This window comes from Botrytis porri, assembly GCF_014898465.1.
Source record: "Botrytis porri strain MUCL 3234 chromosome Unknown BPOR_014, whole genome shotgun sequence".
In the NCBI taxonomy this organism is placed as follows: Eukaryota; Fungi; Ascomycota; class Leotiomycetes; order Helotiales; family Sclerotiniaceae; genus Botrytis; species Botrytis porri.
This window is the reverse complement of record NW_024066088.1, coordinates 654,757-681,180: the sequence shown is the minus strand read 5'-3', so window position 1 is coordinate 681,180 and position 26,424 is coordinate 654,757. Positions and strand designations below refer to the sequence as shown.

Sequence of the window (26,424 nt, the reverse complement as noted above, 5' to 3'; positions counted from 1 at the left end):
GGATTTCAAGAGACGCTTGGCGCGACGGAGCTGGAAGCATTTTAGGACTGAGTGGCCAGGTTTGTCGCAGAGTTCGCAAGTGATGATGGATGTGTCGGTCTCCGAGCTTGTGCTAGCCTTACGCTGGCGATGAGGTGGGACATATTTCTTTCCTTTTGCAAGGTGTGCCGAGTCTCCAGAGGTCTGGATCTCTGCCTCTTTGACCTGTAGATGCTTGATCTTATCGTCAATGCTTAGAGTAGAACTGACGACACGGATCATATCAATGATGACTTTGTACTCATCAGGGAGAGACAAGGTCAGGCTTTGAAAGAGTGATTTATCTGTACACAAAGCACCGGCTGAAGCATCCGCAGATAAGAGCTTTCGTCGAAGATCCTTGAGCTTATCCCATGCACCTATAATAGTCATATCAGGGGTATCGTCGAAAGAGAAGGTCTTGATCTTGAGGAGGTACTCGTCTGCTGCGATATCATCGATTCTGGAGTATTTGACGGCTAGATAATCCCAAAGTTTCTTTGCTGTATCATATTCGTCCACTAAAGCCTCATCATCGTCAGATAATGAGCGACAGATGTAAGATAATGCACTAGCGTTGTCCTTAAGAAAGGTGGCCTTTTTGTCGATATTGAGTCGAATCTTTGTAGTGGTACTGCCGCTGCCGCTGGAGACTTGAAGTTCTTCGAAATCCTGGATTAAGTTGTCGGCTGCTGCAATCCGTGCATATTCATGCAATGTCTTTTCGCATGTATAGAACCAACCTTTTCCTCGAAGTTGAATTCTTATTTGACGAGTCCAGCGTTCGTGATTCTCTTGAGTGAGAGGAGGGATGCGCTTGGAGTAATCCTTGGATCCAGTGTCTTCGTTCATTTTGAAGGTTCTGCAAGTAGAAAGCTTGCGTCGATGACCTAGGCGTGATTGATGGTGGAATGAAAGAGTGGAAGAGGAACTGTTTAAGACTGCGCTGTCCCGATTGGGATGTACTAGTGTTTGAAGGGAGAAATTCTCTTCAAGGCGGGGTAATTAAGAATAGTGAATTTTGATTTGTAGATAATGATTTTTGAAGTGATATCGAACACTATGTAGCAGGTGATGCTCTTCAGCGTTAAGCTGGAATGAATGGTCTTTTCAGTAATAACTCGTAGTTTTCTTACTTGAGGAAAAGGCGCGATGTAAGTGGTTACTTCGCTGTCGCTGCTCAGCAATCTGTTTGCTGTGCGCACCTCGTATGTTGACGTCGCGTTGCGTAGGAGCTTCTCGTCGTCAACCTCTCCTTTGGCAACGTAAGCTATTCAAAGAGCTTTCGGCCTTAGTCTTACTGCAGAGCTACCGGGCTCATAACCTGTTCACAATAAAGGAGCAGGCCAGTGGAATGCATGTATTATTGACTATGTAGATTAATTGTACTAAGGTAAAATCTAACTACGAAGTGGAAGTGATATATGCACAGTAGCTTAGAGCACGTGCCACAACTTCCAACAAATATTAATATTCCTTTTATTATAAATAAAATGCTTTTTTCGTTAATAATAAATATAATCAGTTTAAAATGAAATTCGTTTATTACTAAATTAAAAAAAAAGAAAAAGAATTAGGGCTGTGAAAGATATTAGAGATTTTAAAATCTTTGAATATTAGAGTTATAGGAAAAGACAATATTAAATTATATATATAGAGACTAAAAGAAGGTTAAAGATATTAAAGAAAGTAAGTATAAAGCTAAGAGATAAGCGAAAGTTGTTACGGTATACACGTGATCGTAATACTAAGCTTCAAGCTGATTACATATATAGCTTTATAGCACACTCTCTTTAATTCTGTAGCTTTTAATTCTAAGGTTGATTTTTAAACATTTGTTAGGTTCGTTATATTATTAAAAGCTTTTTTAGATAAAAAATGGAATAATATTAGTATATATTTATAAATAAAGCTTTTATATGTATTCTATTTGCTTTTATTTAAATATATTATTTTTATTTTCTTATTTACATACAAATCTTTTTAATATTATTTAAAAGTGTTATCTTTTTTTTTCTTTTTTTTTTAGTTATAGATTACAATTTAATAAATCTTATAATTATAGAACTTTATAATAAAGTAATTTATTAATAGAATAAAATCTCATTTTTATATTTTTTAATCTTTAAGTATATTTCTATTACTTATATATTTTCTTAATTAAAATTCTTTTTTTCTAATTTTAAAAAGTTTAATAATAGTTCTTAAAAATTTGATATATAATTACCCTCAATTTAAATAAAATTATAAATAGACGATACTATAATTAGTAACTTTATTATTCAATTTTATTATATTTATTTCAATTTCAAATCTTATATATAAATTATAATATTATTTTAGCTTTTTTCTTTTAATTAAAATATTCCCTTAAATTATATAATAATTCTAAATCAATTTATATATATTTATAATAATTCGAATAAAGTATAGAAGATTAAAGATAAACTATTTAGTTTTAAATAAGAAATTAATTCTTTATATATTTATATTATAAAGTTTAAAAGGACTTTTTATAAAGTAAAAGATTAGAATTAATTTAATTCAAATAAAATCTCAATCTTTTATAAGAAATTCAATATTATTTTTAAAAATTATCTTTCTTAATAGCTTTCATTATTCCACTTGTATTTCAACTTTGTTTAGGTTATATAATAATTAGCCATATATATAATAAATGAATTCTCTATATTATTTTATTCTAGTGAACTTAAAGCTTTATATATATTATAGAATTCATTTTATTCTCGAAATTATGATTTAATAAATATTAATAATCTTAATGTCCTTAATGTCTTTAATTCTCTTAATATTCCTCTAAACAAAGTTAACTATTTTCTGATTCCACTTTATATTAAAATATTCGAGTCTTCTCTTATTAAAAGAACTCAATTATATAAGGAAAATAAATATATTTAATATAAAAATGCTTTCCATTAAATATAAACCTATTTGTTTAATCTATATCAAAACGTTTAAGATTGAAAAGAATCTGTTTCAATTATTACACTTATTCTTATTAATTATAATAATAATAATAATAATAATAATAAAGATTTAAATAAAGTAATTAATAATCAATATTTTGAAGATCATTTAAAAGAGATATAAGCTTTTATTAATACTTTTTATTTGATAATAATATATTTAACTTCTTAAAGTATTTTATAAAAAATTGATAAAGAAAATAATAATAATAATAATAATAATAATAATGAAAAAGAGTTTTATTAATTATATTTTATACTTAAGTTATTTGTTTAAAATAAGTTTGAGATAAACTTTCTATAAGGGGAGAGTAGTATTATAGTATATATATAATTACATTCGATTGAACTAGTATAATATTAAGCTTCAAGTTGATTATATATATAGCTTTATAGTATACTCTCTTTAATTCTATAGCTTTTAATTCTAAGGTTAATCTTTAAACGTTTATTGAGTTCGTTAGAAAAGTTATTAGTCGAAAGTTTAAAGGAAACTAAATCTTTTTATAGAGTCTATTACTTTCGAATTATTCTTTAATTACAAGCTTTCCTATTATATTATAACTACAGAATATATCTTATAAATGAGAATTTAATGTATTTTCAATTTACATATTGATAAATTCGAAAATCTCTATATCACATATTATATTACTATTAATTGTTAAAAGCTTTAGATTATTATATTAATAAATGTTTATGTTACTTGCGAGAGGATTAAGATTCGAATCGCCAGGTAAAGTACTATAAAAGTCTATACAAAATGAATAATATAGATTTAGATTATCTATATAAAGGTATAATTCTTCCTCTTCTTATAAGAAAGAGAAGAATTATGTAATTCGCTTAAGTACGTAATCGTACGTTCCGATAATAGACAAATAACTTTATTATTTATTTAAAGTATAGAGATAGATATAATTCTTATATAGATTCGAAAGAAAGATTTTAAAAGGGAAAAAGAAAAGGGAATTAAAAAATTAATAAAATTCAGAAACTTTTTATATATCAAATTATTCCTTCAGACTAAAGTTTTCAATAAAACTTTTAAAATCTAAGAAATTCATTAAGATCTTATCAATTAGAATAAGCTTTATTATATACAATAAAAAACTTAATCAGATTAATACTATAAAAACAATTTATTCCATATAGTATTGATACATTGAATATTTCTTTGTAATAACGAAGTGGATGCTTTGTTAGATACGGAATCTACTACTATAAGGATATGCGTCTGGGTTATTAATGGCATTTGAGGCTTTGATTAAGCTAGAAGGATTAGATGAATGAATTATAAGTCTGAGTTACACGCGCCATGCGGAATGTTCGTCCTTCGAATCTTGTGAAGATGTTAATGGTGCGACAAATGCGCAAACTCGACTAGAGCTCTTATTGACTTGCGATTCCTGTGGAATTCGATTCATGCAATTACCACCTGACAATTATCTTTGTGAGGGAGTATTATGAACTACGATACTTCTCTTGGGTCTCAATTTCGAGCCGTCTTTTCAATAGTATTACTCGTATGCCATATATTGATCCGTGTAGTAGTAAGTCTTACATCAACGTTTTCGATAACTTTCATATGTATAACGTTAAACAATATCGATCTATCTTATCAAAGATATTCAATGCAATCTCAATATTCAATATTATTCAAAAATATATAGAAATATGAAAATTCGATATGAAATCCCTCATTCATCCCACAATACATTAGAAATTTGAAAACATTTTTGGGGAATATTTTGAAATAGGCCAGAAAATTGAATGATATATTTCAAATCGAATTCCCGTATTCCCATGTATTTCGAAGGATACCTCGTATATTGAATATCTGCTAGAGTAAAACAATCTCCCCTTATATATGCCCATCATATCAAGAGCTTTATACACTACATCGTTATGATATTGTAAACCTACTAGTATAGATACTGATCCCGAGCGCACTAGCATTATGAATGTCTCTGCCAAAACCTCTAAACTCTATCTCATCTGTTTAATATAAGAAAAACATATTGACCGGAACACAAACTCCAAGACAATTCGACTATAACCCAAATGCAAAATTTCTGGTTGAGAATCGAACCTTGCTCAAAACATTTAGATCTATCGTTTACTTTAGAAGGAAACAATGAGACGATGAGTTAGGTAAATGGTTAAGGTCCGAGGAATGTAATGAGAATATGAGAGAAGGAGGAGTATTACAAGACGTTAAGACTAACGTAGTTTATTAGTGAGCGGATTATATTAATAAATGAGTCATCTTATTTTATATATAAAATTCATCTGTACATAATCATACATTTTCTTTCTTTTTCTTTATTTAATAATATAATCTGAAAAAAATCTGAAAATATTGAAATTTAATAATATAAATATTATAAAAATCTAGTTATTTATTTATTTTTTTAATTATTATAATAATTTTTATAAAAATAACTTTTTGATAACGAAAATTATAATAATTTCTATTTTTTTTAGATTATAATAGGAATATTTATAGAAAAACTAGATTTATAAAAAGCTGATTTTTTATTATTATTAAAAATTCTTTTCTTCTTTCAAAATAATAATTAGTTATTAAGATAAGAATATTAAAAAGGCCTAATTTTAATGTATTTTCAAATGACTCATTCACTAATATAACTCACTCACTAATAAACTACGTTAATGAAAAAGCAAATAAAGTTTTTATAGTAATAAAAGTAGTAGTAAATAGTCTTAAGGAGAAGTTATGTACATACTATTACAAAATACAAAATAAACAGTGAGGATGTAGATTATAGACTATTTTCGTTTGCTCATAGTACGATCGAGCTATTTGTCCCAAGTATAGCAAGCTGTCTAGATGATCTCATACGATCTCTTTCGGCGCGCAATGAATAATTCGCCTAGCTATCGAACATAAATGAATAATAAACATCACGTTACATTACTACAATTAAGTTATGTACTCCACTTTATTCCCCTTACTAATCTTCACATATCAACCAATCACATCCTGAATTCCCCACCAACCCCTCCAAGAGGCCGAGTTATCAATATCGATATTCCGGAATGCACTCAACTCCTACCCACTCCCAAAACATTCTCTCTTCTCGCCATTAAGTCTACCTTTATTTGAATTGCACCCATCACAACCATGGTTCTTGTCCACATCGTTCTCTTCGAATTCAAGCCCTCCACTCACAAAGATCAAATTGACGAAGTATGATAAACTCCCCTTTCCTCCCCCCCTTGACCCCGCCTACCCTACCTAAGTGACATGATCACACCTCCCCTCCCATCCCAACCCATCCATCCCCCTCCTCTCTCCAAACCTCAACTAGCTAACAAAACCCAAAACAAAAGCTATGCAAACACATGCTCTCTCTCTCAACCCTCTGCATACATCCAGAGTCCCAAAAACCATATATTTTAGAATCTTCTGGGGGGAGGGATAATTCGCCAGAGGGCCATCAAGTAGTGTTACACCCTGTCTTTTGTGTTATATTACATCTTATCTCATTACATCTCATTGTTATAAGCACCATTCTATACTATACCTACGATCCCTTACTTTTTTTTTTTTTACAAAAATCCTTTGTCTCACTCGTCTAATTTCATAATCCCCCCCCTCCATCTTCTCTCCTTTCTTTTCCTGCATACCTCATCTCCCTCCCCATTTCCAAACATTATCCAAACCTCACCTACTAATACACCTCCTCTAAGGGCGGTTTCTCTCATGGCTTTGTATTTCATTTTGCATCCAGCGCCGATCGAGATTACTATGTGAATGAAGATCCAGCACATCGAGAATTTGGCAAGAAAGCGGCGGGGATAGTGCAGAATGTTAGAGTTGTGGATTATGAGATGGGTGTTTTCTAGAGAGCGGAGTTAGGGGCGTGGAAGTAGAGGGATGGAATGGGGGGGATAGGAGGGATAGGAGGGATAGGAGGGATAGGAGGGATAGGAGGGATAGGAGGGATAGGAGAGATAGGAGGGATAGGGGGGATAGGGGGTATAGGGGGTATAGGGGGTATTGGTTGTAGAGAGTAGGGGATGATGGTGATGGAAATGTGATATGGATGCTAATAATTGAAATGGAAGAATTGAAGCGGAAGAGATGAAAGTGCTAAATACTATTAAAAGCAAGAAACATTTGACAAAAATTCATTACTGTCATGAAAGTTTGTTTGCATTAAGTATCGGTATGCTGTACAACTATATGCAAAGTCTATCCTGCCAGTGAGGTATCGCTGCCCCTAATTGCCAATCCGAAAAAGTATGCCTCCGGAGCGTGCTTTTACGCAAATCGGTCCCATCCAACGCCAACTAAACGCCAACCAATGCATGCCTTTGCTTATTCCCATTATATCACAGATTCTAGTACTGTCGTATCTATCGTATCATCAATTATAAACCCTTGGAAGCTCTCTTCTCTGCCTCTCGTGCTGCTGATTCGTCTTTCGTCATAAATGATTCACCACATCCACAAGATTTGTCTGTGCATTGTTAGTCGGAATGCTCAACACATGAGCTGACATTGAAGAAAAGATATAGTGAAACTTACCGATATTTGGATTATCGAAAACGAACTTTGCGCTTAGTCTATCCTCGACCCAATCCATTGTGCTACCGATAATCTTGAGCTGTGCGGTTGGATCAATGAGAACTTTGACACCATCCTGCTCATGAACGATATCGCTGAGGGCACCCTTCTCAACATATTTCAAGTCATATGCCGAACCACTGCATCCACGTGCTGCGACACTAATTTTGATGAGTTTGGCTTCAGGTTGGTTGCTCAGATCGCGCAAGACTTCGACGGCTCGTGGGGTAAGGGTGATGGTCTTCTTAAGAGGAACAAAGTTGAATTGTCGTCTCTTCTTTACCGGCTTTGACTTTTGGGCTTCTGCTTCGGTGACAGCGATCGAAGGTGGGCGAGTATCGTGAACTTGTGGAATGTCTCCAGTAATGGACGTTTCCGGAAGAGCAGCTTCGCGGGCTGATGGTGGTGGCGGAGGGGTAGAGAGAGTATATGTTTGCCAGGTACTGGTTTGCATCTTGCGTTTTGCTTCAGCGCCTGCGACTCGGGAAGATGAGAATTGACGAATGATGTGTGAACATTGTCGTAGAGGGGCCGATGGTTGTGATGAGGCAAAGGCAAATCTGAGAATGATGGGCGCTGATGATGTCAGAGGAGCAACGGCTCTTTGTAAAGACATCTTGAAGGGAGATCTGACTATCGATATATTGAAGTCAAAGTATTAGGTTGAAGGATGGTGTATTGAAGGTTTCAAGATGTTGTGGAAAGGGTTGTTAATCACATTTGTAGTATTCTTGAAGTCCTCCAAGTTCCTACCTAGCCTGTTCTTAGAAATCATGGGCTCACACAGGTTCAGTTCGGCTCAGGTCGGAGTCGGATTATAATTTTACCGAACCAATGATAATGGATATATTGTAAGCAATTCAAAGACAGTACCGGTGAATCACAAATGATAGACATACATTCATATGGAATGACACAAGACCCTTTTGAGGTATTGGGAGGAGGAAAATGAGACTGTTACCTTAACATCCAAATCCAAGGAAGGGCTCTGCTGCCCAAAAACCCGGTCTTCTCAAAGAAAGTTTGATCGTCCAATGAGAAGCCACAAAGTTCATCGGAAATACACTATACCCCTTAATGATTAGTGCTGTACACTTATCGGCCGCCGGCTCCGAAAGCTACCACATAACATAACCCACAACCCATACCTAACCCATTCCTAAATCTGGGGCTTTTTGACTGACTACGTAAGGAGAGGTAAGGCCAGAGCACATCCATAATAATTTTAATTAAAGATATTCCATCATTTGCAACACAAGGAAAAATATCCTCGAACTATTCATATTCTCTCGTCTCTCCTCCCCCCCCCTTTTGAATTGAGGATATATCAATTACTGCCATGAAGTATGGAGCCATCTCCTCTTACTCAACAAGCTCGCCCTGAAGTCTTCCAGCAAAAGATTGTAGAGTTGTACGAAGCTCTATTCAAGGTGGGTTTGGACTGATGATGCGCATTTCATAGAGTGCCGTGTCGCAATATGCTCATACTGATGAACAAATAGGATGAAGACGACCCTGATAAATCGGAAGGGTTTTGGAAGGAATTCTTCTTGTTGCGACCGAATAAAGCCACATTGCAAACTATTTTAAATCAATTTAGTGCGGACGATTTGCTGCATCTTCAGGTATGAGGGAACGTAGAGGAATACCTGTGAGCCAATACTGATTAGGGTAGATACAAACTAGACAACTCTTTTCAAGGGCAGTAGGATGTATAAAGGCAGGAAATCATCCAGCAGATGCACATGCGCTTGATGTATGATAATTCCCCATGGTTTGTTTGACGAGGCTGACCATTTTAGACCATCACAGCCTTCTTAGCAGCAGTCCTTTCAAAGAAATACACAAATCCAAGTTCGGATATCATAAGTGTTCTTGCAGGCTTAGATCATGTAGATGCGATATTTACAGATTTTGTTGCAGCATTAGATGTCACAATTCGAACAGGGAGGAATTGTAGGTATACCACTCAGAAGCAGGGAGGATATCACTGACAATCGTTACCCAGTGGATATACGCCGCAAAGCTATTGAAGCAGCATTATCGGTGACATCAGGCGCATATCAAACCAGTTTACTTTCTTATTTCACCCATCGGGACCTTTTCCCTTCTCTCATGAAAGTATGATCTCCCTTTCCGCGCATCCCAACTAAACTGACGTCTGTAGTTTATTCAAGATTCAGATACCACTTCACTCACATTCGAACCATTCACTCTTCTAGGACTCTTAGTTAATTACAACAAATTCGAATTTCAAAACCCTTACAGATTACGACTTGATGATTTTGTTAATGAAGGAACTATACAAAAGATAATTCGCTCGGTGGGCCATGCATGTACGACATCCAGGGCGAAATATATTGCGATTCAGGATGATATACCGGAAGGGTGGTCAATTGGGAGCACTTTGAGTATGATAGGGTTGGGAGCAATTGCTCCGGGTTCTAAACCAGCGACTCCAGCACTTGATCCAGATGCTGCGAAGGAGATGTTCTCAAAATTGTAGGTTAAGGCGGTGCTCATGTTAAATCATACTAACAGTTTCATAGACCTGGCAGCGAAGCAGCTGTTCTATTAGCTACGTACGACTTTGCGCATGCGAACAAGCTATTTTGCTTCAATTTCGTCTCGATACCCGTGGAGAAAGGAGTCGAACACCCCCTCAGTGCCTATCTTTCATATACCTCATACATACTTCAACATGCGCATCTATCCTCTCGAACCGGTTTCTATGCGCGTACCAACCTCATCGTTCTCCGAATATTGATTGAAGATCAAGTACTATGCAAAAAGATATGCAGCGAGGAAAGCAAAATGCCAGTTCGATTGTGTCGGCAAAGACAGCCATTTTTACCTTTGGTTCGCGCCGATAGGATATTCGCCGCTTATTTGTTGGATGTTGCGATTGATGGCATAAATCATAACCTCCGAAAGAGACTAGATGTGGATCTCTATATTCTATGTGTAGGAATCATCTTACGCATCATCTCACACCTGTCACGATCTCGAACACGCCTCACGTACCACTGGTCTGAACTATTCCGATCTCTACTTGCACTCGTGAGATTCCTTACCACTTATACAACCGACTTGAAGAACCTCCTAAACATCGAAATACTTCTCGATGACGTGGTCAACCTCATTGCGTTATCATTGTCCGCCGGAGAAGCATTCTTGCCCAGTCCTGCGGCATACGACGATCTGTTTTATAAATTGGTAGAAACTGGGGAGGTACTGGTGAAATTCCGAGATAACTACAATCTTGGGAAACGGCCGAAGAGTTCAATAGATACACTGATCAGTGTCACTACGCACTATAATCAGTTGCTCACAGACGGATCAACTGGAAAGAGGAAACATCTTACAAGCGCACAAGTTGCGGGGGTAATCAAGCAAGGGTACGAAACGTTGAGCATTCAAGCCAAAGAGGGACTGGATGGGTGGGAAAGATATAGAGAAGCAGATGAGAAGACGTTTTTGAAGAAGATGGCTAGGACTGCTGTGGCAGATGTTAAAGTTCTTGTTAGTGAGATTTAATCTTGAGGGAAGACACCACGGATTGTATATTAATTCAACGATTTACCTTGTGTATACATACTCATGTAATTTTAATCCTCAAAACCTTAGTGAAATGATACCTTCAATTAAACTTTCTGACCATCCACACTCAACCCTGCCCCAAATAACAAGCATGCATATGTATAGCATACGAAGTAGCTGACTGTCTTTCTCCATGACCCTTCTAAACGCCCAATGCCGTGGTGGATAGTATGAATGGATCAAACCAATCCACAATGTATGGCACAGCGACAAACGAGGGGGTACTTCAAACCAATGAGATCTGATAATGCGGTTCAAATACGAAAACATGGTACTACCTACTGGGAAGTATACTATAATTGTACTCTATTCAGATGTGTAACCCATCAAGTGGCTGGATGTTGCTGGGCTTATCTACCGGTGGGGGTTCATGCAATATTGTTTTAGCGTCTCCAGGCCAGAAGTGAAGGGTCACGAGTTCCGATTTGTCGCTTTTGACACCCTTCCCTTTTTATCTTTTTGTCTTCACTGGATATCCTTGCATCCTTTGAGATTTTGAGGACGCAGCTAAATATACTCATTATATGCATTATGAGGAGGTTTGAGGATGCGCAAGATACGAAAGATACGAAAGAAAGAGGCCTTTGTTGTGGTCTTGGGATGGATCCTCTCTGAAGTATGTCTCTGATTTACTTTGGACCTCAGGTTAATATTAATATGGTCATTGGGTGGCTGAGTTTCTGGTTTGCAAAGTCGTGACTTCACACGATAAATGATGAGTTACAGCAAGAGAGTTCGAGAAGCAGAAACATGAGCGGTTATACTGACATTACTGGTATAGCATGTTACAAATGGAGAAGGAACTTTCATGTGGCTAGAGAGGTAACTTTTCAATAAGGAAAAATGGCTTCAAAGTTCGCACCGCTTCTCACCATTTTTGTTCACCATAGCATAGACAACTTCATTCTATTAAGATATACGATCAAGATCCATTATTTTGGAATTCGAGGATATCCATACGTTACAAATCAATAACACAGTATCGATCTTCATCGAGAATAACGAAACCGAAACCGAAGCTGTACGGGGAAAGCAGACGATCTGGGCAGTCAACACATACCAATCCTTTTGAAGTATCACAGGAACTGGAACAAATTTCTCACCTGAACTGTATCCACCAGAGTTATTTTGGAATTCATTAGTCTTACCTAATTTCCTCTTCCAAATCTTCACTATTGCATCAGTCATACAGTGAATTATTCATCTACTGGTCATTAGACGTTTAACGAGGAGAGGCGCCTAATTCACCCCAGTCAACCTCCCTCATTTGGAATCACGCTTCTACCAAGAAAAACACAGTCACGGAGGACGAACCAGATATTAAACATCGCTCTTCGAATTCTTCAGTGGATCAACGAATGACCATAACTGCTAATCTTATTGTGAATCCGAAACAAAGCATTATTCGTCGTTGTTCTTTGTTTCAACTTCTTGATTCTCAAAATAATTTGTTTGGTTAATACTCGTGGTACTTGTGAGTTGCATGTTTTCTTTGTGTATTGTTGTATTAAGTATACGTTCTCGCCAAATTGCTCATTCCTCCCCTCCTTTCTTTCTCCCCGGTGCCAATATCAAAAATTATTCACTTTACATTTCTCTTTTTCTCTATTGTCATTACAATAGTATAATTAATTTCTCGCTTCTGACATCTTCGGGAATCAACAATAGAAACAATAGAGCAAGGTTCTCTATTGTGACTCCTTAATACACTCATTAATTATTCACAATATCCCTTCTTCATCACAACCTTAAGTTCTGTAGTCGAGTCGACTTTGGTACTGCCTACAACACATTCAGTCCCTTCCAAGAGGCTTTTAACTTTCTTTTCAATATTTCAAACTTTCCTTTCACTCAAGATCAACTCAACCATCAGCTTGCAGAAATTGCAAAGACCACACTGCATCACTGCAAACCCCCATCACGCAATTTTACCCTGGAGATAATTCGATACAAGATATATTGCTAAGATGGATGCTTTTAGAGGCTACATAGCTTCTCAGAAGATCCAACATTCTCACGCCCCCTCAAACGATTCTTCCATCGACAGCGGCCACGAGATGCACCCTTACGGTGTCCATCGAAATGTAAATGCCACACCTGCCGATGACTACTATACACCATACCTCGGTCTTCGAGCCCGCTTATCACAGACATGGATCAACAGATGGACCATTCTCTTACTACTTATCATCGTGCGGCTTTTAATTTCTTTGGCCGGCATCAAGGGAGATATCGCATCAGCTAAGACCGAAGCATTATCAGCTTGTAGTAGTGTTGAGAATGTCGGAAGTGCAATGGCTTCTATGCCCCATTATCTCTCCCAAGGTGTGAACAGTATGGCCGCTGCTGGTATTACAAAAGCTGTTAATGGTATGATGCAAATGCTTTACATGAGTCTCACTGGCGTCGAAGAGATCGTTCTCTTCGTCATTCATATGATGACCTCAACATATATGTGTCTCATCACCTTGGCTATCACCGGGAGTCTTCAAGTCGCCATACAAATGATCGAAGATGTTGGAGCTTTCATGAATAAGTCTATCGAGGCCATCACCGGCGACTTGTCATCTGGACTCAAATCATTCGAAGATGATCTCAATGGCTTCTTGTCAAAGATCAACATCGGTGGCATCTTTGGAAGTAGTACCTCACCGCCATCAATCGACTTGAGTAGTGAGATCAGCAAACTCAATTCCATTCAAATTGATCCTACAACCATGGATGCCGATCTCGCCAAACTCAACGCATCCCTTCCTACATTCGACCAAGTCCAAAACTTCACGGACAACATCATCAAACTTCCATTCGAAGAGGTAAAGAAACTCGTGAATGAATCAATGATCGCTTACAAGTTCGATGATTCCGTCTTTCCAGTTCCTCAAAAGAAAGCACTGACATTTTGCTCCGACAACACCGCCATTCAAGACTTTTTTGTCGGTCTCGTCAAGACCCTCGATACCGCCAAGAAAATTATGCTCATCGTTCTCATCATCGCTGCAATCCTCGTTTGTATTCCCATGGCCTACCGCGAAATTTGGGGTTGGCGCAGTATGCAAAGACGAGCCGCTTTACTCAAAAGTCGAAACTATACTAATGAGTTGGATATTCTCTATCAAGCCCATCGTCCCTATACCTCACAATTCGGTCTCAAGCTTTCAAGGAGGTTCAAGAGCCAAAAGAATCAAATCTTGGCAAGATGGTTCATCGCATATGCTACATCTATCCCAGCACTTTTTGTTTTGGCTCTGGGGTTGGCAGGACTTTTTACCTGTCTGTGTCAATACATCATCTTAAAAACCCTCGAAAAAGAAATCCCGGCGCTCGCAGCCGAAGTTGGAGACTTTGCAGAACATGTCGTCAAAGCATTGAATAACGCATCGGAATCTTGGACTTTAGGGGCCAATTCTGTCATCAATAATACGAACACGGAAATCAACCACAATGTTTTTGGATGGGTTAATACGACAACAGGAGCTATCAACGAGACCTTGAATGTTTTCACTGATGAGATGACCAATGCTCTTAATGTCACATTTGGTGGTACTATCCTCTACAAACCTATTATGGGTGTCTTTGAATGTTTAGTCGGACTCAAAATTGCGGGTATCGAAAAGGGTCTTACATGGGTTAGTGATCACGCTCATGTAGAATTCCCCGAATTCCAACCAGACGTCTTTTCACTCGGTGCAGCTGCCTCTCTCTCAAATTCAACCGCAGACGACAATTTCCTCGCCAACCCTGCTACGAGCACCACAGATGAAATTACAAACGCAGTAGTGAAGGTGGGAAAGAAATTAGAAGCTGTTATAAGACAAGAGGCTCTCATTTCTACCTCGCTTGTTATTGTCTATTTCATCATCGTTTTTGTCGGATTAGTCCGTGTGATAATTGGCATGTGTGGAAGAGATAAATCGCGCGCGGAAGGTGGTTCAGCACCGAATACACTTTATCGCAATAACGATGTCGAAGCTCCTCATCATCACTTGCCGGAGATCTCACAGGAGAAATTCGGTACCAGCGGAAACGACGGTTGGCATCAGGAACACATGAGAGCAGGTGGAGATCCGATAACACGAATGCCATTTGGAGGAGGTGATGGTGCTTCAGATGATCTTCCGTATAATGGTGCCCCGGCGCCCAAATACGAAGCTTCGATTGCGCCGAGAGAGCGATTGGGAGTGGTTCCTGCAGGAAGAGTTAACATGAATCGGGGACCGTGGGTCAGAGATGAGAAGACTCAAGAATTGTGGGAGGCGGATGATGTGCAGAGGAGAGCGACGAGTAGTTATGGACATTTGGAAGGGGAGGATGAGAAATCATCTGGATGGGGAGTTCCGCCGAGAAGAATTTGAAAGCTGGATCTTTCTTTTGAGAGGGGTGCGAAATGACTTTATGATTGATGGATCGACAGATAGATATGGATATTACATACATACGTACATACGTACATGCGTACGTACTTAGGCATAGCATGGTATAGCATAGCATAGCATAGCATAGCGTATGGATTTAGTGGACATGCATTAGAGACAAAGAACGGGTTGAATCAAAGGAAAGGAAAGGAAAGGAAAGGAAGGCATGGCGAATTGATATGTTTAGAGATTTGTAAAGAGTAATTTTAATTTCCTATGGTTTTAACATATCCATCCCCAAGTGTATGTACGTCTATCGAGAAATCCTTTTGTGATGCTACATTTCCGAGAAACGCCGGGAAGTAATCAGATACGATACGGTACGGTATATATTATTTCACTCATCTCATTTTTCTATCCTTATTGACTTTTGTGTATACCTAGTCAAGAAAAACGTCTTCCCTCCTAGAACATGATATAGATCGTGATTAGCCGATAGCCAAACCAAAATTCGAACCGAGTACTGACTGTACTGGTATAGTGAAGTTTTTTTCAGATCACTCAAAGGGTATATATATATATATTCCACGGACCTGGAGAGATTGAATTTGAAATCGTCTCGAGTTCCTGTTCTTATTTATGCATTTACTACTGCTCGATATTCATTCATTCATGCATGCATGCTAAATGCGGAAAAAATATACGGTCTTTATGTACAATTGCCATGATCACAACTCATGTCGAGCGGGTGGTTTAGATGACGAGCAGAGAAAAACAGATAATCCCTCCCATCCTATCAATGGAATGTATCCATCGCGTAATTAATTACTTCCTCCTTGTCACAAAAACATTGAACGAGATGGAAAAGATAAATCATGAACATGAGATTCCGCGTACATTTCTATAAAAGTTGATGATTGACTCTAAAATACATAAATGAAATGGTATCACTATCTAATAATAATCTAAGTAAAATTTAAAATGTAGTATCTATAATGAACAAGAATATGCGTCTACCGTGGTAAATGTTCCTGAGCTCCTTCGTTGCCACCATCCCATCTTCAAAACTCCTAAAAAGGTAAAAACAAATGCAAAGTCTTCCTTTACCCAAACCAAAATTGTATATCCAAGAGGAAAAAAAGACATAATTTTCATAATGTATCGAGACTGTCCGTCGACCCATGAACCTATCGACCCATCTACCCATGAACAACCATCCATTCTCTCAGTCCCTCGTAAACACCTTTCCAGTCTCCAATTCAATGTCACTTCCAGCACTCACTCTCTTTAATTGTTCCATTCCTTCGTGCTTACTTCTAAATTTAAAGTTTGCTTCCAACCACGCCCCTTTCATCGCAATTCCAGGATGCAATATCGTAAGGGCCGCAACCGCAATAGTAATCATCACAGGTTCCAAAATCATGTATTCAACCTCATGGCCGATGAAAAGAGGCCCATTGAAGCCACCCGATAGTTCTATACACCTGTAGATGGAACGAATAAGGATTGTGACTGTCGCGAGGAAAAGTCCGCCGAGGAAAGATTTGAAGAGAGTGGAAGAAACGAGTTCGTAGTAGCGAGCATTCCAATGTCCATCTGCGCAGCGAACTCTCCATGCGAATTCAGCGCAGAGGATAGCGAAGAGGACGAGAGAAAAGACTTGGAAAGCGAGACCTGCTAACATGATATTTTTGCCCAAATCTTTGTCGTCGAGTGTATCGGCAGTTGAAGCAATGGCGCCACCAGCGGCTTGGAGCACGAGGGAGATAATATCGCAGGTACAGAAGATGATGGTATATGTTCCCGGTCTGAAGCGAGAGATTTCTTTGCCGTAAACAATAACGATTCGAGATAGACAAAGGTAAATTCCTGCGGTGAGGAAAGCAGGGGCAATAGTTAGGGTTATGAGATACATTAGGAAGTAATCGTTGTTGAAAGGATAGATATTAATGAGAACTCTGGCGATATAACCCATAATTTCGAGAAGCTGGTAGACGAGAAAGTTAGTCTAGTGATCTTAAACTTCGTTTGTATTTATGTAGACTCCTGTTTAAACTGTTGGAAGGAAGTTGACAAGTGTAGAACATACCAATCCAAGAATGATGCCAAGCGTATATCCCCATGTTTTGTACTTAATCCCTAGAGCCACTTGTGCAATGCAGAATACCCCGAATAAACCGGCGAATAGGGCATTTCCAACCACCGTCGGCCGATACTCGAAACTCGACAAGGAAAGATCACAAGTGGTAAGTGTACACAACTCTGGGTTCTTGATTAAAGTCGCATTGCCGTAACCACCACCAATTCCATCGGAGTGAGTTAAATTTGACATTTTGGTATTGGTTGTGAAGCGAGGGCTAAGGAGGGGAAAGGAGGGGAGGGAAGCAATAAAAGTTACTTTAAGTTGAAGAAACAACGAGAATGAAAGAGAGGAGAATGTTTGGAACAATGACTGCAGCTTAACTATCTCAACTTGAACGGCTTCCAAATGCCTTTAATACTTCCAACACCAGGCAGTGCAATAGTGGAGGAAATGTAATTGTCGGCATCGCGGACAATTGCGAGTGCGACGTATACGACAACAACACGGTCATGCCAATAATATCGACAAGTATGATTATGTCAGCTATGAGGTAAGCAAACTGATGACTGTGATTGGTTCCATCGTAGAAGTGAACAAGACTATTCGACTTAGCCCTTCCAGATCCAATTTTTAAGGTTAAATCCTTCTTGAACCCATTTCATTCATTCATGTCAAAGAAGATAGATAGATCGTTCGTACATGTTATTGGTAGGGATCATCTACAGCAAGGCTGAAACTGATGCAGTTGAAGCAAGATTCGGAACAAAAACGACATGAAGCGCCATCAGGAACGATGATGAAATTGGTACAAAAATAGCACTGTCATTGATTGCTATGCTCTCCTGAAGACTTCTCCCAAGCCTTCTCTGAAGTTTCAGAAAGACCTGAGGTACCTAAATCTAGAACGTAAGAATCTAATTTTCGGATGAACAGCACTTGCTTTTTGTTTTGCCATCTGGCTTGGCCTTATCATTGATAAGCCACTCGTAACTGGACATCAAGTCCAATGGATCTAGACAATTTAATGCAGCAGATTCTCAAATTGAAACGTCTCTCCTGCCTCTCTGTCAAATAAAACCAAGTCTAGGAGCCAAGAGAATCAACCATGCATTCGCATGCCATGCATATTGACGGATACGCATACCTGCATTGACGGTGGGTTGTCTCCTCATCTCTTGTGTGACCCATCTGAAATGGACGGTGGGAGATTTCAACGAAATATCAATTGGAGTCAGACTTGGAGTCAGACTTGGAATGGTAAGAACAACAAACTCCGAGACACGCATAGGACGATGCACATCAAGTCGAGTTTAAATTGAGGTATGGTTGGTCGCTAGAGATAGGTGAAAGAGAAGTGAATCGGCCACCGTCGACAGGCGTATACAGTTTTGGCTGGCTGAGACGATAATCATGATTGACCCGACCTGTGGTGGAAGTTTTGCAATATCGACGATGGCGACCTGGTAACACGATGAACTACCAACACTCTGGTCGGCCACCTCGACGGAGCACCATCTAATCAATTGGGATAACGCAAGCTCCCACCCACTGGAAACTAGGTCCCGATACGTGTTTGCTACCAATCATGACCTTCAGGTTCCCAGTGATTTCTTGTCGAGGCACCGAGCTAGGAAAAAAAGAGTTGTGCAGTGTGATAAGTCCCAAAAGGAGAAGAGGAGGAAGGACGATATATATTATGATTGTTATCATCAAACTTGTACCGAAATGTTGTGCAATGAATGCAATGGGATAAAATATGGAAAGAGCTTTCTGGTCAACAATACCTGAGTTAAAGACTAAGAAATGTACGGCACCTCGCTTTATGCAGCTTCATACAACTTATTATATAGCTTCATCTTCCTACAGCAATGACAATGATGCAACGAAGCATTGAAGGCAGTGAAGTGGCAAACCTTAAATACTTTCGAGGCATTTTAAAAGGGTTCAACATTCAAGCATATCTAGCACGTGCCTGGGGTATAAGCTTTCAAGCATTCACCGACTTCACCGACTTCACCGGCTATCCCAACACACCATTAATGCAACAACATGATTGAGACAGGTGCGTCGTGCTGCTACATAACCCAGGCATTTTCTTCAATTTTTGGAATCACTAGTGGGTGCACGAACTCACGGGACACTTAAGAAGAAAGCACAATTTCACACTACAATTTATCAATTTCAAAATTCAATTAAAATTCAATAATGTATTAAATATTCTTCAAATTAATATCTTAATATAATATATTCAAAGAGAAATTGATAAAACTTGAAACTTGAATTCAAAAAGCTTAATATTATATTTCTTATTAGAAATTTCGATGAGAGATTATGTATTTAATTATAAAAGTTTTCTTTTTTCTTTTTTTTTTAATTCAACTTTTATACTATATAGAATTCTTATATTTATGAATTAAATATTTTAATTTCAAATGGATTTATAGAAGAAACGAATTATAATTGAATTATCAAAATCAATCTTTTTGATATAGGATTGTACTTTACTTACAAACTATTCCGTGAAGTCCGTCACCCACTGATGGATTTTTGAAAATGCTGACTAAGAAATGATTGTTCCACAAGGTGCCAAGAATTTTCATGTGAAAAGTGGGACTTACACCTACTTCCCCCCAATGAGAAAATGAGAAAATGCTGAATGCTTATCGCACGTGACGACAATCAACTGTTACTGACGAATGAGAATCTAGTGGTCCGATCTCGCTCGTCACAACAGGTGAAGTGTGAAAATTGGAAAACCTTTTATGCATCAAATATGTATTCTTATGTATCTGCATAACCCTAAATTCACCAACAAAAAAGAAAAAGAAGAGCGTAAGAGCGTCAGTCAAGAGTCAGAGTCAGAGTCATACCTCATTCGAAAGATTTTCCTTGGAAAGCATAAATACCTTCTGCTACATGAGAAATTTTCGGTCTTCTCTCTCCCGCTTGAATCAATTCACTTTGTTAACATATCAATTGAGCATTACCAACCTTGGTTTTTCATCTACATATAGTCCTTCGATTGTCTAACCATATTCTACCCATCTTAAGAAGAAGAATTCAATTCCTTTGAGCATCAAGCAAACACAATTCCACACTTTTTCTCTTTCTTCTCCATCCCCCAACGCCAACCAACAACCCAAAACTTTTCAATACCTTCACAATGTGTCCTTCCTGTGAGCCAGAGCAGGCTTTAGAAACTATTGCCGCTCATGCTAATGGCAATGGCACCACTTCCAATGGATCAAACGGTAGTGCGCTCACCTCTCAGTCTCTCAGGTCGATACCAACACTAACTCATCAATTCTAGCTCACCCAGGATACACAGCCATTGAGACCAAGAAGAACCCACATCCAGCCAAGAGAGATAACCCATATCAACCGGTCGGCGATTTCCTCAGCAATATCTCAAGTTTCAAGATCATCGAAAGTACTTTGAGAGAAGGTGAACAATTCGCCAATGCTTTCTTTGATACCGAGAAGAAGATTGAAATTGCCAAGGCTTTGGATGATTTCGGTGTTGACTACGTGAGTCAATTGTCCTTTGTAGGGTTCTATGAGGTATATTATACTAATACAAAGCTCGCAGATCGAATTAACTTCACCAGCTGCTTCGGAACAATCAAGAGCTGATTGTGAAGCTATTTGCAAGTTGGGATTGAAGGCTAAGGTTGGTACCAGTCTCCGCACACGGAAATTCATACTAACTCTCATAGATCCTTACTCATATCAGATGTCATATGGATGATGCAAGAATCGCAGTACAGACTGGTGTTGATGGAGTGTAAGTTTAATTATTCCCCCCGCAGAATTATCACCTCTAACATGTCTCAGTGATGTCGTTATCGGTACCTCGTCTTATCTTATGGAACATTCCCATGGAAAGGATATGACCTACATCAAGAACACCGCAATTGAAGTTATCGAATTCGTCAAGTCACACGGCATCGAAATTAGATTCTCTTCCGAAGATTCTTTCCGATCAAACCTCGTCGATCTCCTTTCAATTTACTCCACTGTTGACAAGATTGGTGTTAACCGTGTTGGTATTGCTGATACCGTTGGATGCGCTTCACCAAGACAAGTTTACGATTTGATCAGAACCCTTCGTGGTGTCGTTAGCTGTGATATCGAAACACATTTCCACAATGATACTGGTTGCGCCATCGCAAACGCATACTGCGCTTTGGAAGCTGGTGCTACTCACATCGATACCTCCGTTTTGGGTATTGGTGAGAGGAACGGTATTACCCCTCTCGGTGGATTGATGGCTCGTATGATTGTCGCGGACCGTGAATATGTCATGGGCAAGTACAAACTCCACAAGCTCAAGGATATTGAAGATTTGGTCGCACAAGCTGTCGAAGTTAACATTCCTTTCAACAACTACATCACTGGTTTCAGTGCTTTCACTCACAAGGCTGGTATTCATGCCAAGGCTATCCTCAACAACCCATCTACCTACGAAATCATCAACCCAGCCGATTTCGGTATGACCAGATACGTTCACTTCGCATCTAGACTTACTGGATGGAACGCTATCAAGTCTCGTGCCAACCAATTGAACATCGAGATGTCTGATGAACAATACAAGGAGTGTACCGCGAAGATCAAGGCCCTTGCCGACATTCGATCCATCGCAGTTGATGATGCGGATTCAATCATTCGTGCTTTCCACAGACAAACCAAGACTGGTAAGGCTGTTGAGCTTTTGCCAAACATGACTGAAGAGGAGAAGGTTTTGTTGGCCAAGAAGGAAGCTGAGATTGCTGGTGTTCCTGAGAAGCGCAAGTTGGATGAGGTTGCTGAAAGTCAATCTAAGAAGGCTAGAAATGACGTTTCCGCATAAATGAAGAGAGGATGAGATGATATCTAATTTGAACCACATCTAGTCTGTTAGGGGGTAGCTGAATTCTTCCCAGACAAGATGGATCTAAAGGAAAGTAGTTGAAATCTTCCTAGATCTTGGTCCAAAGATGATTGAAATCTCACTCATGGATATTTCATTTATCGAAACGAAATGGCGGGCTGAAAAGTTGCTTGTGCTATTTGATATTTCTTTCCGTTTTTTAAGTTGATGATTTGGACGGCCTTTGAAAAGATTTCGCGGGATACACATTTTTGCGAGCTTTGCTCTGTGTTGGATGGATATGCCATTGTAGTATTACATCATGCAGTTGGTATGTATTGAGGAAGACACAGATTGCTTTCTTCGATAGTCGGCGGACATACAATTCAATGGAATTACAGAAATCTTGAAGGGCTTTTTTGATTGACATGACATGGTGATTGTTTTTACGTGATCTGATGTGAAGTGCAAAGTCCAGTAAATGGCTGAAAGATCAAATCTTGAGATCATCTTTGTGTTGCGCGTTCAACGGGCTAAGAACCATTTTCTTCAAATTCAAGTGCAATAAAAATTATTGTCGACTCTATCAAGTCTTGAAAGATTTCATCGAAAAACTAATCCACTCATACATTCATTCATTGGTTTCACTGAATGGCCACGCTAAAATACCGCCCAACCTGTTTCATCATATCATAGCAAATCTTCACGTCCGCAGCGTCTAGTTCTTCCATCCTCACAAATCACTCTCCTTTTGATTTGACATCAACCCTCCAGCCTCTACAGGATAGCAACGACACCCAAAACCGCACCCATCAATCCTCCCACCATCTGAACGCCCATGGTAGGCGCCGCGTTTGTTGTCACCGAAGCGGGTGAACTTGCAGATGCAGAAGCAGATGCAGAAGCCGAGCTTAAAGCTGAAGAGATCGCTGCACTAGCCGAGCTAGAAGCCGAAGAAACAACGGAACTAACTGAGCTCGCTGCCGAAGAAACCGCCGAACTAATTGCTCCACCCGGATTCGACGATGTCAATGGCGAACCCGTGGCGCTTGCCGTCGACGATACGCTCGTATTGGTGAGGATACTCACCACGCCACCTGGATTACTCGAGCTCAATGCACTTCCTGTCGCGCTTGCATCTGCTGTTGTGGAACTTGCGAGGCCGCCGGGATTCGACGATGCGAGGGCTTGCGTGGTGACGCTTCCGGTGACGGCGGTGGCCGAGGCGCTGAATGCGGAGCAGAGTGCGAAACCGACGCTGGCGGCGGAGGCGAGCTCGGCCACGTCACAGGCTGAGATCAGACAGGGGGTTACGGCGGTTTGGATCGCGGCTTGGGCGGTGCCGCATTGGCAGGATTGGTCGGTGGCGTCGCAGCCGGCGACGGAGATGGCGCTTTGGAGGCAGGAGACCTGGGGGTGGGGGAGAGGGTTAGTGGGGGAGGGGTGTGGATGGAGGGGAGGGGAAAAGTGTCGAGGGGGAAGCGAAAGGAAAGAAGATAGAAGAGATGGAGAGTGTGGATGGAGAGGAAAGAAGATAAGATAGATGGAGAGTGATGAGTATGAGTTGAGAGGGGAAAGAGTGCGAAAGGAGAGGAAAGAAGATAACATAGATTAAGAGTGGTGAGTATAAATCGAGAGGAAGAAGAAATACCCAAGAAAACTTACAGCACAAGCCGGTTCAGCACCGAAATTCTGTGCCGATACGGCGATCAAGGTACCGGCGATGGAGAAAGAGGTTGAGAACTTCATTTTGATGATGATCTTATTATTGTATTGAGATTTCGAGAATTCTTTTGGTGATCTTGCAATGTATTTGGTACTTCGTGATGGATTTGTTTATCTTGATGTCATGAATTGCACCTTCTAAGATTATTCGTTGGATTAAAAGTCAATCAATCAATCAATCACTCACTCACTTGATCAAAAAGCAGTAAATGAATCAATAGATTTATTTAAATAAAAAAAACGAAAACGATAACCACCAAAACAAAAACAAAAACAGAAATGGAATTGTATTGAAAACAATAGCATCAGAGTCCAGATAGGAACCTTTTAAACTCTCCCCCGAATACAAAAAGCTACCCTAGCACGCCTAGCTGTGCGGGGAAATGTGATATGATGATCAGGTCAGGGAAGAGAGCTGCACTTGTTCCGTCATATCATATCATCATCATATCACGCAAGTTTTATATATAGAATAGTAGATTGTTTTGGTTGATGGTTGGATGGAATAGGAAGCTGGAAGCTGGAAGCATGGATTGGGTTTGGGGGGGAGGGGGAGGTTAAGGGTCTGGTTATTGTGATTTGTGATTAGGTAGTAGGGTAGGTAGGTAGCTTGAGGGGTTTTTAGGAAGGTTTGATAGGTTAACTTAGAAAGGTTATTTTACTCAAGGGGGTTGCTTGGGAGGACTGTGCGATGGGAAGCCGGAACATAGCTCGAGTAGGTAAGTCATGATTCATTTGGGTAGTTGGAAAAAGCCATGAGAATTTAGGATTCTCTTGATGGGATAGATGGATGAATGGATGGATGGATGGATGGATGGATTCGTTGCTACTGCAATCACGATTTGAGGTACGAGGAGGTACGAGGAGGTACGATGTCTTTCTTGATTTTGATATCCATTCCGTTCCACTCGTGAACCAGCGACTTCGTTAACACACGGTAGGTAACATCCAGTACGGTATATCAATGTCCCGCTACGGCCTACAGATTCCAATCCCTACCCATTTAGGTATTTATTTATCTCACTGCCAGACCCATCATGATTATCATCATTCATCCCTCCAGTAACCTTATCAACCACGCAATGTCTGCATCCATACCCTTCCTCTACCCCCTACACATCATATCACATCTCTCTCTCCTTCTAACCTTCCTCTCTTGAAATGGCTCCTTTGGAAATCGAAGAAAATCCCAAAACTTAAAAATTGCACCTCCTCAAGAAGGTAATTCGAACCAGCTATCTTGGCACCGTCTGTGATTTACACGTGGCGTTGTTAGGGGTGCGCCCAGCCATCTTTTGGCGTTGGCCAAATTTACTTGGTACGATGTGCACCATACGTTGTGTTGCTGGGGGAATATGATGGTGAGTGAGTGAGTGTTTGTGATGATGATGGATCCTACTCTGTGGATATAAATCAGCGTTAAACATCAAGGTGATTTGGATACATATGCATGAATAGAATAAGTTGTCGTGAGATTTATAGATTACAATGTCTCAATTCGATTCAATCCTCCAAAAACACCATATAATTCCATCATCTCTGAACGTCCAATGGGTGCTCAGATAGATATCAATTCAGACCAGACTGTTGAACGCATCTGCAATCTAAGAAAAGACTCGGCTAGAACATCACCACCGCTATGAGGCGGTCAGTACATACAGTAGTGCGGGTGAGATTTTGTTCATCCTATCTATCTATCTATCTGTCTGTCTATCTATCTAAATTCATAAATGCAATTAACTAATAAGTCACCGCTTCCATTAAAACTATTTTATTTTTGTGAGAGTAGTACTCTTCCTAATATCAGTCAGTCACAGTTAGTATTGCTCTGCATCATCATGTGATATTTCCAGAAAGCACAGCCTCTCTCAAGAAAATCTGACTTCTTGACGTCGTAAGTAGATGTTGTTGGTGATTTCTAATTACCCAGCTTCATTCCGTCTTGACAACTAGCTCTATTTATATCTCTATCTCTGGCGTTCACTCTCGCTTCTCAAATATCATTGTGTTCTTCCTTGATAAAAGTTTTCCATCCTTTGATTCTGAAGTTCCACTAAACGTTCTTTTGATTCCTCTTCTTCCATAAATTCATTCCCATCATGCTTAATTGAAGGAATAGGTATATTTGGATCTAACTAACACCATCTCTCCCAATTTAATAGTATCTTACTTTCCCTGTACCAATATCTATTCTTGACGAACAAATCTTCCAC

The 26,424-nt window shown here is 39.2% G+C and overlaps 7 protein-coding genes across 7 annotated transcripts; 4 read left to right on the top strand and 3 right to left on the bottom strand.

Annotated features, from left to right (window-relative positions):
- Positions 1–6,153: 6,153 nt before the first annotated feature.
- On the top strand, positions 6,154–6,878 carry EAF01_009572 (uncharacterized protein; the record flags this gene model as incomplete). Its single annotated transcript, XM_038917828.1, has 3 exons — positions 6,154–6,219; positions 6,363–6,473; positions 6,723–6,878. 3 exons carry the CDS (start codon positions 6,154–6,156, stop codon positions 6,876–6,878), a joined length of 333 nt encoding a protein of 110 aa, XP_038766637.1.
- A 528-nt stretch (positions 6,879–7,406) lies between these two features.
- EAF01_009571 (uncharacterized protein) lies at positions 7,407–8,218 on the bottom strand (the record flags this gene model as incomplete). The annotated part of the gene is made up of 2 exons (XM_038917827.1): positions 7,407–7,495; positions 7,564–8,218. The coding sequence occupies 2 exons, from the start codon at positions 8,216–8,218 to the stop codon at positions 7,407–7,409; spliced, it is 744 nt and encodes a 247-aa protein (XP_038766636.1).
- A 560-nt stretch (positions 8,219–8,778) lies between these two features.
- EAF01_009570 (uncharacterized protein) lies at positions 8,779–11,256 on the top strand. Its single transcript, XM_038917826.1, has 7 exons — positions 8,779–9,032; positions 9,105–9,227; positions 9,278–9,358; positions 9,405–9,558; positions 9,611–9,723; positions 9,770–10,104; positions 10,152–11,256. The coding sequence occupies exons 1-7, from the start codon at positions 8,949–8,951 to the stop codon at positions 11,137–11,139; spliced, it is 1,878 nt and encodes a 625-aa protein (XP_038766635.1). The 5' UTR covers positions 8,779–8,948; the 3' UTR covers positions 11,140–11,256.
- A 1,913-nt stretch (positions 11,257–13,169) lies between these two features.
- On the top strand, positions 13,170–15,554 carry EAF01_009569 (uncharacterized protein; the record flags this gene model as incomplete). Its single annotated transcript, XM_038917825.1, has 1 exon — positions 13,170–15,554. One exon carries the CDS (start codon positions 13,170–13,172, stop codon positions 15,552–15,554), a length of 2,385 nt encoding a protein of 794 aa, XP_038766634.1.
- Positions 15,555–16,779: 1,225 nt separating this feature from the next.
- Positions 16,780–17,886, bottom strand: EAF01_009568 (uncharacterized protein; the record flags this gene model as incomplete). The annotated part of the gene is made up of 2 exons (XM_038917824.1): positions 16,780–17,541; positions 17,644–17,886. The coding sequence occupies 2 exons, from the start codon at positions 17,884–17,886 to the stop codon at positions 16,780–16,782; spliced, it is 1,005 nt and encodes a 334-aa protein (XP_038766633.1).
- A 2,914-nt stretch (positions 17,887–20,800) lies between these two features.
- EAF01_009567 (uncharacterized protein) lies at positions 20,801–22,486 on the top strand (the record flags this gene model as incomplete). Its single annotated transcript, XM_038917823.1, has 5 exons — positions 20,801–20,891; positions 20,948–21,165; positions 21,227–21,307; positions 21,354–21,421; positions 21,472–22,486. 5 exons carry the CDS (start codon positions 20,801–20,803, stop codon positions 22,484–22,486), a joined length of 1,473 nt encoding a protein of 490 aa, XP_038766632.1.
- A 777-nt stretch (positions 22,487–23,263) lies between these two features.
- Positions 23,264–24,235, bottom strand: EAF01_009566 (uncharacterized protein; the record flags this gene model as incomplete). The annotated part of the gene is made up of 2 exons (XM_038917822.1): positions 23,264–23,896; positions 24,152–24,235. The coding sequence occupies 2 exons, from the start codon at positions 24,233–24,235 to the stop codon at positions 23,264–23,266; spliced, it is 717 nt and encodes a 238-aa protein (XP_038766631.1).
- Positions 24,236–26,424: the final 2,189 nt, after the last annotated feature.

Excerpts from the sequence above, each read along its gene's own strand:
- EAF01_009570 (XM_038917826.1), top strand. The coding sequence starts at position 8,949 with ATGGAGCCATCTCCTCTTACTCAACAAGCTCGCCCTGAAGTCTTCCAG. Across the intron at positions 9,033-9,104 it reads TGTACGAAGCTCTATTCAAG|GATGAAGACGACCCTGATAA; the intron begins GTGGGTTTGGAC and ends ATGAACAAATAG. Across the intron at positions 9,359-9,404 it reads CAGATGCACATGCGCTTGAT|ACCATCACAGCCTTCTTAGC; the intron begins GTATGATAATTC and ends TGACCATTTTAG.